This window comes from Megalobrama amblycephala, linkage group LG1, assembly GCF_018812025.1.
Source record: "Megalobrama amblycephala isolate DHTTF-2021 linkage group LG1, ASM1881202v1, whole genome shotgun sequence".
Taxonomy (NCBI): domain Eukaryota; kingdom Metazoa; phylum Chordata; class Actinopteri; order Cypriniformes; family Xenocyprididae; genus Megalobrama; species Megalobrama amblycephala.
The window spans coordinates 70,664,663-70,684,300 of NC_063044.1; the positions used below are offsets into that span (position 1 = coordinate 70,664,663).

At 41.0% G+C, this 19,638-nt stretch overlaps 1 protein-coding gene across 2 annotated transcripts; it reads right to left on the minus strand.

Moving 5' to 3' along the window:
* Positions 1 to 3,925: 3,925 nt before the first annotated feature.
* LOC125248391 (L-rhamnose-binding lectin CSL2-like) lies at positions 3,926 to 5,923 on the minus strand. 2 transcript variants are annotated; one of them, XM_048160239.1, is made up of 6 exons: positions 5,765 to 5,923; positions 5,650 to 5,673; positions 5,497 to 5,547; positions 5,186 to 5,318; positions 4,963 to 5,060; positions 3,926 to 4,815 (listed from the first exon to the last, which is right to left on the minus strand). In XM_048160239.1, exons 1-6 carry the CDS (start codon positions 5,853 to 5,855, stop codon positions 4,787 to 4,789), a joined length of 426 nt encoding a protein of 141 aa, XP_048016196.1. In that variant the 5' UTR covers positions 5,856 to 5,923; the 3' UTR covers positions 3,926 to 4,786. The 2 variants fall into 2 exon arrangements, with proteins under 2 accessions (XP_048016196.1, XP_048016206.1); XM_048160249.1 differs by having other exon boundaries at positions 4,954 to 5,060; positions 5,765 to 5,915.
* Positions 5,924 to 19,638: the final 13,715 nt, after the last annotated feature.

Genomic DNA, 19,638 nt, shown 5'->3' on the forward strand with positions numbered 1-19,638 from the left:
TTGCTGAATATATTCTTTGAATTTCATTACGTTTTTCATGAATATTATGTAAATTGCAAATGTAGACAGTTAAAAACAAATCTAATACTGTTCATCATGTATCATAAAACACTGACATAAAACCAAAAACATTGCAGTTCATGAAAATTCAACATTACGCAATCTAATGAGAGGAAGGTTATGAACATGAACCCCTCAAAATCCTTGAAACTTCACCTTTTTTCTGTATGAAACTTCAAAAAGCATTTTTTTTTTTCAGAGGTGAGACACATGTACACATCACATTTGGTGCACTTCACCCTAACAATACACTTACAGCCACTTGCACCTGCCTTTTTGAGACACAATGGTAGGCCAGTGGTTGGTCTGGGACAGTATACTGGCTGTGATGGCAGATCTCTGATGTTGATTTAATCCATAATACAAATGTCAAGGCAGTCCTTAACATACGACTAATCAACATTATATCACTAGCATTAATGTTTTTATTGTTATAGCTTAACAGACTGCAGCTAACTTTTGCTAGCTAGCTAACCTATTATAATAATGTCATTCCATTATTGCCATATGGCAACACAGACATTTTCTCGATTTACCAAAAACTAATTTCATAAAACTTTTTTGAGTGGTGAATATGTCATCATAACTTACCTGAGATGATGTTAACATTTTTTTTGTGAATGTGACATGGGCGGGTCCTTGTTTGTTACTGACGTTTTGGTTTGCTTTCAGCAACTACCGACAAGAGACGGCAGTCTGTCAGATATCGCATCACAGAAAAAAATTGCATGTGATGTGACTTAACCAAAGCACATCATTGGCTAAACTAAGGTCTTCTCTTACCAACAAAAAAAAACTAGAATGTTCTGTTAAAGAGACAGTGGCAAGGAAATGAACACAAAGAGTATGTTGCCATATGGCAACACTATGCGGTAGAGGGTTAATAATGTGGAACAACCTCTAAGTAGGGTTTCCATAGACCTGGCAAATTATTTTGTCTGAGATTGATACCAGTTATCTAAAAAGACATGGATAAATAAATAAACAAACATTTTTTTAGAAAAACTAAAATCTGAATATTTATTCCACTGAAATCTTACTGATATGTCACTTGCATAATAATTTAGAATGCAGTGTATGAGAGCACAGAACAGTGCAGCGGAGGCTGACTGTAATGCTACACACTGTACCTCAAATGACGAATAGCTCCAAAAAGAAACTGTGTGAATTTTAAGTGTAGCGAAATTAACTCAAAGGGGAAATATTAATAACTATTCATAACTCATTATGATTATTAATTATGATTAATTATGAATATGTAAATCCGTTAATCGGATTACCTGGATGTAGCTACATTAAGATTAATATTACAATCAATTAACCTGTTCGTCCAACACTCCACACACTCACAGACAGTCTGGTCTCGTCGTACGCAAGAGCGCTACAGTTTGGATCGTGGTTTACCTGAAGTATAGGCTACTTATATGGCGGCATTATAATGCCATTAATAACCGAGCGCACAACTGATGCTTGCGCTTGCAGTAAATCACTTCTGCGAGAGGATAACAGTTTTGTTTTATTGCAATTCTTTGATCCAACTAAGAAAACCAAAGTGTCCACAGATGCCTCCAAGAATGGTCTTGATGCAGTTTTATTGCAAGCTGATGATGAGATCTGGAAGACAGTGTTGTTCATTAATTGCAATATTTAAAAAAAAATCTGAATAAAATGACACCAAGGATTCAAAGACTAATGATGAAATTGCAGAGGTACGATTTCGATTTGGTGCATATGCCTGGCAAATTCTTAGTGCTGGCAGATACCCTCTCAAGCACCCATATGAAGCAGTGAGAGAACAACAGAAGGAGATGTTGAGATTCATGTGAACATGGTGTGTACTGCATTTCCTGTGTCAGATGCAAAGTCAAAGCAAATCGCAGAGGAAACCAAAAAAGACAATTGCAAGCTGTGATTGACAACATGGATAGTGGATGGCTGACGGGTTCATCTCCAAAATACAGTGACATCAGAGGTGATCTATGTGTTGTGGATGGAATTCTCCTGATTCCTGAAACAAAACAGAAAGCTTCCCACATGGAAAAAACCTATATAAACATATATGTTTCAATATAGGTTTTGATATAGGTTTTACATATATGTGACATATATAAAATTGGCCGTTTTCCTATATTATATGTACATATATGTACATATATGCACACATATATGCACACATATATGTACACATATATATACACATATATGTACATATATGTACACATAATATAGGAAAACGGCCAATTTTATATATGTCACATATATTAAAAACCTATATCAAACCTATATTGAAACATATATGTTTATATAGGTTTTTTCCATGTGGGACCAATTTCACGTGTTCGTGTAGCGGTGTGTTTTCTGCATTGTGTCGTAATCAAAGACATACTGCGAAAAATCTTGCCATCAGGTCCTCACTTTATTCTGTATAACACAAATGGCAATATATGAGGACTTGTGCAGCATACAAACAGCATGCGGCAGCAACGCACAACGCTGAGAAAGAGAGATATTAAAAGTAACTTAAGTAAAGAAAAATAATCAACGAAACATCTGAATGTACATCACAGAGGGGTTTTGGATTACAATCATACAAATATATCATGTGAATTCAGCTGTTACATGAAACATGGCCTTAATTGAATCACCGCAAAAACTTTGTGCGACCTACCGCTGTGATGTCTCATGCAGACTGGGAAGCAGCAAAGTGCGTCAACACCCCAAGTCAGCATGGCGGCAGGAAACCCCAAATATGGTCATGGCAAGTGGAATCACAAAATAATTGTCTAAATACATAACTGCTACATTCGCACATACATAAGTTCTTGCATAATTTTTTTCGTTAATTCTTAGTTTTTGCCTTGATAATAGAAAATATGAGCTAGGCATCATGTATGACAGTCAAAAATGAGATATGAGCTACAAAATGACCAGATCCTGCCATTAGCTATATAGAAGACATATCTTGTATGTATAGGGCTTATATGTGGATATGAAGAAGCAATACAGGAGACCTATATTTCCTGTATATGCACATATATGCACCTCAATTTTGCCTATATGTGGCATATATACGCATATATGCAGTATATATACACATATATGCAGCATATATATAGCATATATGCAGTATATATGCGCATATATGCAGTATATATGCACATATATGCAGTATATATGCACATATATGCAGCATATATATTATCATATATGTGCATATATGCAGCATATATGTACATATACACTGCATATAGGTTTCATATATGCGCATATATCCACATATAGGTTCTTTCCATGTGGGTTGAGACAAGACATGTAGAAAAATGTAAGAGGAGAGCGAGAGACACAGTCTTCTGGCCTGGAATTAACAAAGACATTGAAAATCTGGTGAGACAGTGTGACACGTTAGAAATTCAGAAAGATCACCCTGGGAGAAGGTTTGAATGGATCTCTTCCATCTGAAAAGCAATAATTATCTAGTGGTGATCGACAACCACTTAAATTACCCTGAATTGCCTTTTCTATCTAGCATGTCTACAAAGTTAATTACACATGCAAAATCAATTTTTGCAAGACATGGCATTTCACAGACTGTCATCAGTGACAATGGCCCATGCTTCAGCAGGCAAGAGTGGCAAGAGTTTTCAGTGCAATATGGCTTCAAGCATGTCACTTCTAGATAGTCCAGAGTATGCTCAGTCAAATGGCAATGCTGAGAAAGGTGTTCATATCTGATCCATACCTTGCTTTGCTCAATTACAGAACCTCTCCATTAGAGTGTGGTACGGCCCCAGCTGAGACGCTGATGAATCAGAAACTTTGCACTACACTGCCATCTTGTTCAAAATAAAAAGGGCATGTGAAAATGAAGCAGAAACTCAAGCAATTTTCTTTAAAGAAAGGGGGATGTGATGATATCAGATTGTTGTTTCATAAGAAAGCCAATAGATGGCACTGTTAAGTGTTATGTGTGGAGTACATACAAGTAATATAAAAAGAAGAAGCCTAACACATGTTCAACTAAGAAATAAAAGACAGACATGTTGTGACTGCACTGAAGACTTATTATTAACATTACCAAACAAAACACAGTGTGTGTGTGGCTGTCAATAAAACTGAAGTCAGAATAGTTTTATCATATTTAAAAGTTTTACGACATTCTTTACACATAGTGTTTTTTTACAATACAAATGCTTACAAAACCATATTAAAGAAAAACTCTTGCATTTTGTAGATTCTTCTACTGGAATTTGAGTTGTTTTCTCACCAGATCACATTATTGTTTTCCATTAATATGATAAACATAGTCATTTACATAGATATAATAGTGTCTAACATTTTTATGAGAGAAAATCACCTCAAAATCAAAAGAGAGCCATGACATGCATTTACAAAAATAAAGCATTTTAGGACCAGGATGTTTCCCATTATTCACATTTGTTGACACATGAGTATTAAAGCTTTCCAAAATAAATATGGAAGTTGTAAAATTAGGTTTGTTATGAAATTTTCATTTTATTCTGAACCCCATAATTCAATGTATTGTTTTACTGAGGAGTGAATGGATAGACCAAAAACAATATTATATACCAGCATCTAACATCTATAATAGCGATCATTTTCATATATAACACACAAAACATAAAATACGGCTGGACAAATAATATTATTTACAGCTGTAAGTCACTTCCAGATATTGACAGCTGACATGGATCAGAGTTTGAAGCACTTAGTTGACAAGAAGTCTTCGCAATGCACCTTATAATGTAAAAACAAAGATTATTATTTATTAGTGTCAACATAGCCTGTATAAAGTGAAATAATTTTATGATTAATAGGTCAATTAAACTTCAAAATTCAGGATGAAAATTGTACATAATAAAACAAATGCCTTACTTCACTGACATGTATAAGTCACATCCAGGTATTTATAAGTTCCAACACAAGGATCAGAGAAATGAATGTTTGATGCAAAAAGAACACAGCTCGTTTTTCTATGGCACCTGATTCATGGACAGAAAATAATAAGTACTTGATAGCTTTAATGTACCAAAGACATAAGAATTAGATTTTCCTTGCTCTTGTAAAATACATAAAATGAAATGTAAACATTTTACCGTTATCTTACATAGAGGCAACTATATTGGTGACTGGTGCTCTGCAGTTTGTATTTGAGATCATGGAAGCTAGAAGCCCATAAGAACATGTTATGCGATCACTCCGTCCGTAGGTGGCATCAATAATCCTTATTGATCCCGAATCTGATACACGTATATATATAAAAAAAAAAATAAAAATAAAAAAAAAACAGAAAATTGTGCTCTTGAGAAATGTGGTAAAGTTTAAGTTCACACGGTTGAAATTCTCTTCCACTGCCTCATGACTCTCTCATTCTGTCCTGTTTAGACAGAGAAATATTAAAACTACTGAATTACTCACTGCATCTGAGGGTCCCAAATCCATGTTCACAGATCACGGATGCAACTATACCTGCAGAGGGGGAAAATACAAGATGATATATTACAATTACTTAATAAAAATTTGTAACCCTAACCCACTTGAAAATGTTGAATCAATTGCCATTCTTCTTACCAAATTGGCACAGGATCAGCAGCACTGAAAATCAAAGTCAAACAGAAACAAACTGAAACACTGAATTGAACAGCTGAAATCATGTCAGTTGAGTCGATTCTAAATCATTACTTACAAAGGATCCCGCTTAGCTTTAGCGTCAGCATGTTGAAGGTGTGAACCAAAGGGAAACTCAGGAATTCTCTTGAGGAGGAACATGGGAGCATGGTTTTTATAGCAGACACAGATGCATTATCATTTGTTTACTGTAGATAACCAATACGGAAATAGGAGTTTGTAATTGTCATGAGTCAAGTCAGGTCAAGTCAAATTTATTTATATAGCGCTTTTTACAATTGGTAATTGCTTCAAAGCAGCTTTACATATTAGAAGCACAGAAAAAAAAGAGAAGTGGTTAAAAATAAGCTGTACAAGCAAGCGTGGTAATGTGTAACATATACAAGATGGTGCTACATTAAGCCAATGTTGGCTGACTCCCAGGGGTGGAAAAAAACCCCTAGGAGAAAAACCCAGCGTGCTAGCACTGGGAAAAAAGTCCTAGGAGGGAAAAAACCCCTTGGAAGATATATATAATATATGTAAATGGATATGGAGATCAAACCTGAATTATACATTTTTATTATTGAGATTAAAAATAGATTATATATAAATATATGTAAGCGGATACAGGGATTAAAAATCTGAATTATAGATGCAGCCAGAACTGGATCTGTAGGCCCATTGTCTCCTGGGCTACGTTGTAGTCAGGTCCAGACACAGGTTCTCCATCTGATCTGGATACGGCCTGGATCCAACACCCGGCAAACCTCAGGATAAGCAGAGAGACTGATATTAGCGTAGATGCCATTCTTATTCTGATGTACAGGTATATCTAGTGTTATAGGAAATGTTCTCGGTTCCGGCCGATCTAATTATTGCAGCGTAACAATCCTTTAACCCTTAAATGCATACCTCGGGTCTTTTGTGACCCGGGACGTCATTCACTACTCTCCTCCTCGTTCATTTTTTAAAGTTAGACATCAACCTTCTTGGTATTCCTCAATCAATTCATTATAAAGAATATAACAAGAAAAAAATCATAAAATTATAAAAGAATGCCTATTTTTGTATTCATTTTTTGTAAAAATTGTATAGGGTCGCAAACGACCCGAGGTGTGTATGAGTGTACGTATATTTTTCTGCACAACAATAATTGAATCTTAGATGATGGAATAAGTGCGATTCACCTTTATTCCACAAGGTGGCAGTGTCTGATACACAATGTTGAAGTGACGACTCATTCAGACAGAAAACGAAATAATAATAACAACATGAAATGGCTCAGTGATTTACTGCAGAGTAAGTACTGAACGCAATGAAATATGACTGTAACTGTTACTGGATTGATCTGGTAAAGCTGTTAGTGATAGAAATATTGATTTTGAAGATGTTGAAAATGAAATAGTTTTGAGAATACGTTTGAGATCGCGAATGGGCTCATATTTGTGACCAGAAACATAAAACTAGCCCATTATTTGCTGAATTTACTGGGAAATGAGCTCTGACGAGGACAGTGGTGATGGCATAAAACATCTGCTCAGAATGAGCCCTTTCAAGCTCCAAAAGGTAACAAAATACGATTTATTTTATTCTTCTGTAATTGTTACTCTAATATCAGAGGAGTTTTATATTATCGCGACAGGTAGAGATCCTTCCATGTTAGATATAGCTCCGGGTCGATAAAGACCCGAATATGTAAGAATGATTGGCGAAACAGTCATGCATTTAAGGGTTAACGGATTTGAAAAATGTTAATGAGCCAGGTTTGATTACTCTTGTTTTTGGGTGTTTTTTTCCCTTCTATCATTCATCTTTCATTGTTTTCAGCTGTTCCCTGTTACCTCTGCCGTTCGCGCTCTCGTGCATGCACCTGTTCTGTGTCTTCGCACTGATTGCACTGCCTACTTCTCCCTGTTCTTTGTTCTAGCCTGTGTCCGGAATTGTTGTTCATTGCGTGTAGCAAATTCCTTACTCTTATGCTTGACGAGATTTATGTGTGCATTAGCAGCTGTGGTTCTGAATCTGAGTTCCAGTCGTTGCCCCAAGTTCCGGTCCAGAACTCGACTTTATATTCTACTGTCCTGTAAAACTGCACCGTGCTGTCTCTCTACTGGCATGACTGCATCTATCTGCCAGCCTGGACCATTCTCCATCGGTCGACTACAGTGGGACAACTGTCGAGGATCAGCGACTAGGGAAGCTGGTTATTTCCTTTGTTCTCCAGTTACTGCGTGTCTGCTCAATTATCAATTACTTTCGCCTCTGGGTCATCTTTGAGAACCTGACAGTAATCTCAGAAATTTCACAACAAGCAAGATTCTAAAAAAACAAAATTACTTATTTTTCTGATAATGATTGCATGGATTTGTGGCAATATTAAAGTGCTGAATTCCATCAACACCATTATACAGTTGCTAGAAAAAGTATGTGAACCACTAGCAGAATCTGTGCAAATGTGCAAAATTGTAACAAAATAAGAGTTATCATACAAAATGCATGTTATTTTTTATTTAGTACTGTCCTGAGTAAGATATGTTACATAAAATATGTTTACATATAATTCACAAGACAAAAAAGTAGCTGAATTTATTAAAATGACCCCATTCATAAGTATGTGAACCATTGATTCTCAATGTGTGGTCACCTGATGATCTACGACTATTTTTGTGTTTTGTGATGGTTGTTCAAGAGTCTCTTGTTTGTTCTTGACAGTTAAACTGAGCTCTGTTCTTCAGAAAAATCATCCAGGTCCCAAAAATTCTTCAGTTTTCCACCATCTTTTGCATATTTGAACCCTTTACAACAGTGACTGAATGATTTTGAGATCCATCTTTTCACAGTGAGGACAACTGAGGGACTCAAACTCAACTATTTAAAAAGGTTCAAACATTCACTGATGCTCCAGAAGGAATCATGATGCATTAAGAGTCGGGGGATGAAAACTTTTGAACAGGATGCAGATGTCCAAATTTTTCTTATTTTGTTTAAATATCATTGTTTTTCATTTAGTACTGCCCTTCAGAAGCAACAGAAGATACTTACATGTTTCCCGGAAGACAAATTAAGAACAATTTACCTTTGAATTTGAATTCAAAAGTTTTCACCCCGACTCTTAATGCGTCGTGTTTCCTTCTTGAGCATCAGTGAATCTTTGAACCTTTTTTAATAGTCGAGTTTGAGTCCCTCAATTGTCCTCAGTGTGAACATTGCTAAATAAAAAATATTTAGTATATTACTAAATAAAAAATAACATGCATTTTGTATTATCTCCCTTATTTTGTTAAAATTAATTCACATTTTCATAGATTCTGTAAGTGGTTCACATACTTTTTCTTGCAACTGTATATAAAAACCTTAAACTCAAGCTTTATAAATTGAGACGTAGCAATACAAATAACTAGAGTAAATGATTAGTAGATGATTTCTTTTGTTTATTGTTAACTTGGCTTATTGATTTTCATGATCATATCACACCCTATTTTACTGCTTGTTTTGATCATATCTTCAGTCACCTTCATGACTCAATTGAGAGTCCTAAAAAAAGAAAAGTTGTTCTGTTGTGGGATCACAAATAACGTTTTTGTGCTAACATTTTGGGAACATTTCTAAAGACCAATTAACTCTGAATGATTCTATTAATGTTACTGGAGGAATGTTTTTTTTTTTTTTATAACTTTGAATCTGGTTCACATTGGGTATAATGTGTCGTAGTGATGCTGTTTTGAAAGAAATAATTCTGGCAAAGGCATAAATAATCAGAGTTGTGACTCCCTGTGCTGAGGCTGCTACCTATTCAAGTCATTTTGCAGCACCACACCACTCTTGTTCACGCAGATGCATTCTGGGATCATTCTGTAGAAGTCCGTTCCCCCTAGGCTGATGTATGTGTTTCTACAATTTCTGAAGGAAATGTCAGTGGAGAAGATGTAGTGTAGATTCAGTTAAGGTTCAAGGATATGCAATACTAGTAAACACAATTCAGAGGAAAATAGAAGCATTATGATTGAAGCTCATATGAGCTTCATTATGATTGAAGCTCATATGAAACTCACATCCTATTATCATCTCTATATATTTTATCTTTGTTATCTATAGACTGTGATCTTTGCTTGGTCTTAAATCTGAAGTGTGACCAAGGTGTCTGAAAGCAACTATACAACAACTCCAATCCCTATTGGCCGGCGACAGCCTATGACGTCATATGGCGCGACCCGGAAGGGAGCGCCTGGAGAGACAGAAGACATCTTTTCGTCTTTCGGTCCTGTTCTGTCTGATTACGACTATTCCAACTCCGGTAGGGTTTTTTATATGCCTTACTAACGTTCAAAAGGATGTGTTTATTCGTGTCCCCGGGTTTGACACTTATATTCACATTTTCTGGGCGTTTTTTTGTCTGGAGAGGAGCGAGCATACACAGTGCTTGAGGGCGCTGTCTGTGTTTGTCTGTTGTTTACTGTGAGCGTCTCCCTTTTCGGGCCACAAAATGGCCGTCTCTTAGCCCCCTGTTGTTTAGAAGTAGCTTCTCATCTGCTGTGTTCTAGGGTAGTTTGAGTTGGCACTCGTCACTTCGGTTATTATGCATGTTTAGGTCGGCCTTAATTGGCCGCCTGACATTGTTTGCTTGTGAGCTTCGCTTTTTTTCTCTTTCCATGAGATTTGAAGGTGAAGCCCAGGCTTCACTAGGCTTGTGGCCCTGTAAGAAGGCCCGTAGCTTAGCGGCCAGGCTAGAGCTAGGTTAGGTGTGTTATTTGCGTATAACCCTATGTATACTATCCCTTGTCAGGTTGTATAGTTCCTAGTTCTGGTCTCCTCCCGAGGGAGTTGTCAGGCCGTATGCCCTTTATCCCCTTACTATGTAGGTGCAATTGTTGAGTTTAAACAGTTAGGTTGTAGACTGTTTTTTAGACTCCCTGATGCTGTTATCTCAGGTGGTAGGCCCTTATCTTTGCGTAGATAAGTCATGCTGTGTGTGCAAGGCCCCTCTTTCTAGAACTTTTATGCTAGGGGAAAATGGGTTTTTTCCTCTGAGCCACTTGTTTCTCTAGTCAAGTTTGAGTTGACGTTGCTAGGGTTTAGCATTCGTCCTCTATGGCTCAGTACAGATTTGAGAATCTGTATGGAGAGAATTATTTTCCTCTTTGAAAACAGCATATACATCAAAGCGCTGCATTTGCTTTGAAGTTCTAGACTTTTGCCCTACATCGTATGTGAGCTTTCTTATGCTGCCACAGGTTAGCACCTGTTCCCATAATAGCAGGCTTTTTTATGTAGCCGCTATGGGAGACACTGGTGACCTATATTCCCCATTAGTAGGTTTATTGGTGTTAGTGAGTGCATCACCTGTTGGATTGCAAACTCAGGGTAGTATAGAACCACTTTTTGAGAAAAGCTGGTTTGTATTAGCTCCCTTTTTGTGATCTTGTTAACAGCTATATTGCATATAACTTTGATCGTAGGCTCTTATGGTTAATTAGCCTCCTTGTAGTTAGCAATTGTTTTTATAACAAGTGCTGTTAGCTGATCATAGTTTGCTCACATAGTGTACAGCATTTCACAGGCTGAAGCCATGTGTCATTAGAATGGTAGGCCCCAACAGGCCTCTTTTCTAGTTCACATGCTGGCACAGTCTGTGTTTCATTTCAACAGTTGCTGAACGCCACTTGTCGCTGAGATTGTAGGCCCCATTAGGCCTCCTTTTTAGTTGATTTGTTGGCAGGATGCTTTGAAAAAAAAACCTGACCACCTTAAAAGGCCACGCCCCAACTCGACAGATAGGCCCTAATCAGGTCTGTTCACGTTGGGTGGCAGCGTTCTATGTATTTCTTCTGAGGAAGTTTCAATGCTAAATACATGGCTTTTGGGTGGACTGGTTATGGCAGCCGCTTGCTAATGCCATATGTTTACTAAGGTAGGCCTCTTCTCGGCCTCTGGTGTAGCATTTGGAGTTCAGCTGCGTACTCTTCTCGCTGTGAGAATTGATGGTGCTTTTCCGAGTACTTGAGTGGCTAGCCCCTCAGGATGTATGCTGTGGTTAAACCTTACTGAGGTTTGGTTTGAACTGCATCCGTCTCCCTGAGCCTGATCTTACGCTAGTTGAGCTAATAGCCACCTAGAGGTCTAAGGTGGATCTATTCATGCTCCTAGAGATGGCCACTGGACTTATGCCATATGTCTAAAGGTTGCTAGGCCCTATGGGCCGCCCTTTTTCAACATAGTGGTATATGTTGATGTGTATTTCTCTCTGAGAACCTTTATATACACTTCTGGTTGGCCAGGTGGCCAGATGATATTCAACCTCCTTGGTGTCGGTTATTTATCGTTCTTCGGTGCCTAAGAACACTGCCATGAGCTGATGCCCACGTGTCTGTTGAGGTGATAGGCCCGCACGGGCCTTCCTCGACTATGTGTCGGCGAATGTTGTACTCCTCTTGCTTGAAAGAGTAAAAAGGTGCTTTTACTGAGTACACTGCTCGTTGGATTGTGTTGGGTAGATTATCATACGGGCGCTTTGCAGTCTCCCATGCTGCCGTTGAAGTTGCCTGTCTGCTGCAGCCAGACAGGTGTTCAGGGTGGCCCCTTCAGGCCACTTTTTGAATATACTTCTGTTTCACATATAGTTACTATCATGCTGTAGGCTCCTCTTTGGCCTCCATGAGTACGTGCCCATTGCATGGTCTACCTGTTAGGTGAGCTTTGTACTTCCCCTTTGGGGTTATGTTGTAATAGTGCTTAGCTCCCTAAGCTGATCATGGTAGTAGGCCTTATCAGGCCTCCTCTTAAGATTCAGCCCCAGGCTGGTTTGTGCTCCCCTGTATCAGGGTTCTCTAGTGCACAGCCTCCTCAGTGCGTTAATTAAGCACTGAGTAGATCCTAGGATGAGTGGATTATCTCCCCTCAATAAGAGGGTTCATAGCACTCAGCTGAGTTCTGCTCTCCAGGATGCCCATCTCTACGCATGGGTCTGAGTTGCTTCTGCCTTTCTGCAGTCACTCTTACCTGCTCTCTTCTATAAAGAATGCGTTATGGAGATTCTGTACTCAGACAGGGTTGGCCAAGACTAAGTTTGTCCTATGACAGACCAGGTCGGCCTCCCTGGTGGCATTAGGGGTAACTTCGTTCCCCTCTAGTGAGTGGACGGGGTTCCCTTCGGTTCCCTGGCCTCATTCCCTTAAAGAAACCACTTTGTCTGTGGAAAAGTTGGTTTCAGATGCCTCTAGCGGCCTTAGTAGGCCTTCTATCTCTGGAAGGCCTCTGTTGGCTCAGCTTGGGCTGTTGGCCATAGGGAATGCTGTCACTGACAGCCTGGTGTGACCCGAGGGTGAGTTGCTAAGCGTTTCCTTCGAAACTGCTTGACGTTTGTCAGCCATATTATTTGGCATGCACTCTCCTCAAGCATGGCGGCATGGGTATATCGTTCCCCAAAGCGCAATCAGCGCAGAGTTGAAGTTCCCTTTCGAAAGGGAACGTCTCAGGTTACGTATGTAACCATGGTTCCCTGAGAACAGGGAACGAGACTCTGCGCTTTCCAGCCATGCTTCGGGCTGCCTGCCTGCAGAACAGTCCCTCAAGACGATAGATGTCTTCTGTCTCTCCAGGCGCTCCCTTTATACTTCCGGGTCGCGCCATATGACGTCATAGGGATTGGCCAATAGGGATTGGAGTTGTTGGATAGTTGCTTTCAGACACCTGGGTCACGTGACGTTCCCCAAAGCGCAATCAGCGCAGAGTCTCGTTCCCTGTTCTCAGGGAACCATGGTTACATACGTAACCTGAGACGGTTTCTCTTCAGTGATTCTGCTCGTTATCATCAGCTGTCTTCAATAATCAAACAATCATCACTCAATTCATCATTTAATTATCTAATGAACTCTAGCACTGCTTCAGTGCTACTTTTAACACCCTGCCAGTGGTTTCTTTTATAAACAGAGAGCGATGTTAACTTGATACAACATAGTAGATGGATATAAGGCTGTGTGGTGTCCTCCTTTAGGGAGGTCAGATCATAATATTATACATTTGCTCCCCAAATATCGAGCTAAGTTTAAACAAGAGAAACCAGTGACTAAAGAGATACAACTGTGGACAGATCAGAGCAAAGAAGAACTTAAAAAGCAACTGTTTTATGATGCATGTGAAGATGTACATGAGATCACTGACACCATTATGTTTTTGTGAAAGCAATTGTGTTAAGACTAAAACAATTCAAATGTATTTGAATAATAGGTTATGGTTTACTAAAGATCTTAAAAGGTGTTTAAATGAGAAAAAAAGCTGCTTTTTTTAAACAGTGATAGGGAACTGGTTAGATATAAAAGGAAGGAATTTAGGAGTCAAATAAAGAAAGCTAAACTAGCATACAGGCAATGCTAATGTTATGACCTCAAGAGAGTTATTTAATTTGTTTCATGTTTTTGTTTATTATAGATAATTTGCAGTAATATAATAAGATAATATAAAGAAAACCTAAGGGAAATTTGTATACTGTTGGGGGCGCTGTGGGAAGAAGGACATTGGAGTAAAATGCCCACATGGAAAAAACCTATATAAACATATATGTTTCAATATAGGTTTTGATATAGGTTTTTAATATATGTGACATATATAAAATTGGCCGTTTTCCTATATTATATGTACATATATTTGTACATATATGTGTGCAATTACATGTGATACCAATTTCACGTGTTCGCACATACATAAGTTCTTGCATAATTTTTTTTGTTAATTCTTAGTTTTTGCCTTGATAATAGAAAATATGAGCTAGGCATCATGTATGACAGTCAAAAATGAGATATGAGCTACAAAATGACCAGATCCTGCCATTAGCTATAGCCTATAGAAGACATATCTTGTATGTATAGGGCTTATATGTGGATATGAAGAAGCAATACAAGAGACCTATATTTCCTGTATATGCACATATATGCACCTCAATTTTGCCTATATGTGGCATATATACGCATGCATGCAGTATATATACGGCATATATGCAGCATATATATTATCATATATGTGCATATATGCAGCATATATGTGCATATACACTGCATATAGGTTTCATATATGCGCATATATCCACATATAGGTTCTTTCCATGTGGGTGATTAGGGAATAAGTGCAGTTGACGCATGTTGTCGTTCGTGTGAAAGCCCCAAATCTGTTACAGAAAACAAAAGGAAGAAAAAACAACCGGGGCGAATAAATCTACAGAAAAGTAAAGCTTGTCGTTGTTATTGTCCAAGGGGGCAACATAAAACTGGTGTTTCTGCCCGGTTGTGACGGATTTCGGGAGGAAGAAAGCAGCAAATGCGGCAACGGACCGGCCAGCGAGGGGTGAAACGAGCCGCGAGTGCAGCACGAGAGGAAAAACGAGCCGCGAGTCACGGAGAGAGAGGACTGTGAACAGCGGAAAAATAACTGCACGCGTGAGTTACATGAGTCTGTACAGTGAGTGGCTATAATGTTGCATGTGTGGGAAGCTACGCTGGATGAAATTGAGAGTAAATTACTCAAGTTATCTGCTTCGCAACTGAGAAGTTTGTGTGAGATGCTCAAGCTAAATGTGGGGGAGGGTGAAACACACACGCCTCGCACACTGAGAAGACACATTCTGTAGTATTTAGAGGGAGATGATATTGTTTCACTTGAAGATGAAGGACTATCTATATTAGATACTAAGGAGAAAATTGACAGTTTGAGAAATTATGATGAAGAGGAAACCGATAGCTCATCCAGTGTAGAGCGTGAAACAAGCAACGAGAGGCAGCGAAAAGTTGACCTGGAGCGCCACCTGTGGAAATTATGGGAATTGCCCCCAAAAAACCTGTAAAAATGACAGGAACAGAATCAGTATGTGGCAAAACAGACAGAAAAATGCAAAATGTATCTGTTTTAGGAGAAAATGTCACACTAATGCACCCAGTGTATAAAAAAGAACTCAAAATCATTGGACAAATCCGTGAACCTGGTCAGAGAGACAAACTAAACTTTACCTGCCTGGACAGACAGATCCACAGGGCATGCAAGAGAGGTTATGATGAGGGAGAAATTGTTGAGGCAGTCATTCAAGCCATCATCCCAGGTGTAAGTCTGAGAAGTTATCTGGAGAGTAGAACAGACCTAACATTGCCTGTCCTTAAACAAATTCTCAGAGCCCATTTTATTGAAAAAGATGCAATAGAATTATATCATTCACTCACACGCGCCGTTCAAGAACCCAAAGAAACGCCTATACAGTTCTTAGTCCGAGCCATGGATCTCAGACAGAGGATTTTGTCAGCATCTGAAAATGTGAAGACAGGGTTAAAATACAACCATGAGTTAATCCAAAATCAGTTCTACCAGAAAGACTCAGGAGCAAAATAACTTATGATTTAAACACAATTTATTAACAACCAGAAAGTTATACAACGAGATAAAGTTCTTTGGCGTAGGCCCCGTCCGTAGCACGCATCCAAATGGTTGTAGGCTCGGCGTATCCTGCCCGGAATGAAGGCAGGGGCGAAGCTGACCCCCAAAGGATGGTAATAGATATCACAACTGGACGGAGCCTACCCCCCCAAAAGAGGTGAGAGGAATATATACGCACCAGTGATGAGTCTTGCAGATCCTGAAACAGAGATAATAATTAGGCATGAAGGATTTAGAAAGAATATCACATAAAGAAAAAGGCCATAAGCCACATAAACACGACAGCCTTGAGCGTCGACAATGGCCACGTTAGACCACATAGACACAAGCCTTGAGCGGCGATGACGGCCACATAGACACAAGCCTTGAGCGGCGACGACGGCCACGTTAGGCCACATAGACACGAGCCTTGAGCGGCGACGACGGCCACGTTAGGCCAGTAGACATGAAGCCTTGAGCGGCGATGGCGGACATGGTAGCCACTCATACACTAAATCCTTGAATAGTAGAATGACCGTGAAAGGCCGACAGATGCAATAATCATAAGCAGCAACATTTTGAGACACCATATAAAAACAGAGACGAAGCCACAAGAGTCATTGAAGATTAGACAAAAAGACGAGAGCCATTGAGATTAGTAATGATAACGTAGCACCAACACCACCACCAGTATATGCAAATTTTACTTAAAACATAATAAGAGATGGAGAAAGAACAAGAAAACAAGCAACATAGAGACAAGGCCGCGATCAGCCACATGACCACGATGGGCCACACAGAGACAAGGCCGGGATCGGCCACACGACCACGATGGGCCACACAGAGACAACGCTGCGATCGGCCACATGACCACGAAGGGCCACACAGAGACAAGGCCGCGATCGCCCACACGACCACGATGGGCCACACAGAGACAAGGCCGCGATCGGCCACACGACCACGAAGGGCCACACAGAGACAAGGCCGCGGTCGCCCACACTACCACGATGGGCCACACAGAGACAAGGCCGCGATCGGCCACACGACCACGATGGGCCACACAGAGACAAGGCCGCGATCGGCCACACGACCACGAAGGGCCACACAGAGACAAGGCCGCGATCGGCCACACGACCACGAAGGGCCACACAGAGACAAGGCCGCGATCGGCCACACGACCACAAAGGGCCACACAGAGACAAGGCCGCGATCAGCCACACGACCACGATGGGCCACACAGAGACAAGGCCGCGATCGGCCACACGACCACGATGGGCCACACAGAGACAAGGCCGCGATCGGCCACACGACCACGAAGGGCCACACAGAGACAAGGCCGCGATCGGCCACACGACCACAAAGGGCCACACAGAGACAAGGCCGCGATCGCCCACACGACCACGATGGGCCACACAGAGACAAGGCCGCGATCGGCCACACGACCACGATGGGCCACACAGAGACAAGGCCGCGATCGGCCACACGACCACAAAGGGCCACACAGAGACAAGGCCGCGATCGGCCACACGACCAAAAAGGGCCACACAGAGACAAGGCCGCGATCGGCCACACGACCACAAAGGGCCACACAGAGACAAGGCTGCGATCGCCCACACGACCACGATGGGCCACACAGAGACAAGGCTGCGATCGGCCACACGACCACAAAGGGCCACACAGAGACAAGGCCGCGATCGCCCACACGACCACGATGGGCCACACAGAGACAAGGCCGCGATCAGCCACACGACCACGATGGGCCACACAGAGACAAGGCCGCGATCGGCCACACGACCACAAAGGGCCACACAGAGACAAGGCCGCGATCGCCCACACGACCACGATGGGCCACACAGAGACAAGGCCGCGATCAGCCACACGACCACGATGGGCCACACAGAGACAAGGCCGCGATCGGCCACACGACCACAAAGGGCCACACAGAGACAAGGCCGCGATCGGCCACACGACCACAAAGGGCCACACAGAGACAAGGCTGCGATCGCCCACACGACCACGATGGGCCACACAGAGACAAGGCCGCGATCAGCCACACGACCACGATGGGCCACACAGAGACAAGGCCGCGATCGGCCACACGACCACAAAGGGCCACACAGAGACAAGGCCGCGATCGGCCACACGACCACGATGGGCCACACAGAGACAAGGCCGCGATCGGCCACACGACCACGATGGGCCACACAGAGACAAGGCCGCGATCGGCCACACAACCACGATGGGCCACGCAGAGACAAGGCCGCGATCGGCCACACGACCACGAAGGCCACACAGAGACAAAGCCGCATTTGGCCACACGACCACGATAGGCCACACAGAGACAAGGACGCGAACGATAGGCCACATAGAGACGAGGCCACAATAGGCCACATAGAGACAAGGCCACGATATGCCACATAGAGACAAGGCCACGATAGGCCGCATGGAGACAAGGCTGCAGTAAGTCTCAGAAAATTCATAAGGTTATAGAAGCTGAAAATAGTATGAAGAAATACGGCAAACATACACTACCACAAGTATTTGCGTGAAATTACTAAGAGAAGGAGAAAGAACAAGAAAGGGAGATAACATGGAGACAAGGCTGTGATGAGCCCCAGAAAATCATAAGGCTATAGAAGCTGAAAATGGCATGGTGAAAATACGAAAACATACCAGCACCAGTATTTGCATGAAATTACTTAACACATGATGAGAGAAGGATAAAGAACAAGAAAGGGAGATAACGGCCAACATAGAGACAAGGGCACAATAGGCCACATGGAGACAAGGCCACGATAGGCCACACGAGACCACACGAGCATAACAGATAGGCATGAGAATACTAAATTACGTAGATACAGATGAAGACTGAGACAACCTTGTCATAATGCTATTGAAGAAAGGAAAACGCATACTTGGTAATGCTTTATTAGCTAACCTTAGCTAGCTATTGAACTCTGCAAAAGCTAGCAAACCTTGGCAAAAGGATAATGCAATGATTGTTGTTCAGTACCTCGGTGAAGAGAAAAACTAAAGAGCCCTGCACAGGAGATGGGGCGTGATAAGCACAAGCAAAATGCTTATAACCAGGCAGGGGCAGAGTACTGAACGCAATAATCAGATGTTTGAAATGCGGTAGGCAGCACGATCGCGATGAAGACATCCACAATAGTCACGTCCAGTGTTGGGGGTAACGCATTACAAGTAACTTGAGTTACGTAATCAGATTACTTTTTCAAGTAACTAGTAAAGTAACGCATTACTTTTTCAATTTACAACAAAATATCTAAGTTACTTTTTCAAATAAGTAACGCAAGTTACTTTTCACAGTTAATGACTGACAGATCTCCTGTCCCCATATTGAGAGAAATAAAGTGCAGAGGATGTTGTGTGCGCTGTGTAGGCATGATGGTTATTGTAGTTTTAGACTAAATGTGAACATGCATTTACTCATCTCACTTGCACGAAAACATTCAGTATTCCTCAAAATGAATAAAACCAGTGAAATGCAATCTCAGAATTTCTGCAAACCTGTAATAATAAACTATATTAAATTACACA

Bases quoted from the DNA above. Each gene is read 5' to 3' on its own strand.
- LOC125248391 (XM_048160239.1), bottom strand. From the start codon at position 5,855: ATGCTCCCATGTTCCTCCTCAAGAGAATTCCTGAGTTTCCCTTTGGTT. The intron at 5,548-5,649 runs GTAAGAAGAATG...CCCCCTCTGCAG, and splicing joins GCTGATCCTGTGCCAATTTG to GTATAGTTGCATCCGTGATC. The intron at 5,319-5,496 runs GTGAGTAATTCA...TACGTGTATCAG, and splicing joins ATTTGGGACCCTCAGATGCA to ATTCGGGATCAATAAGGATT.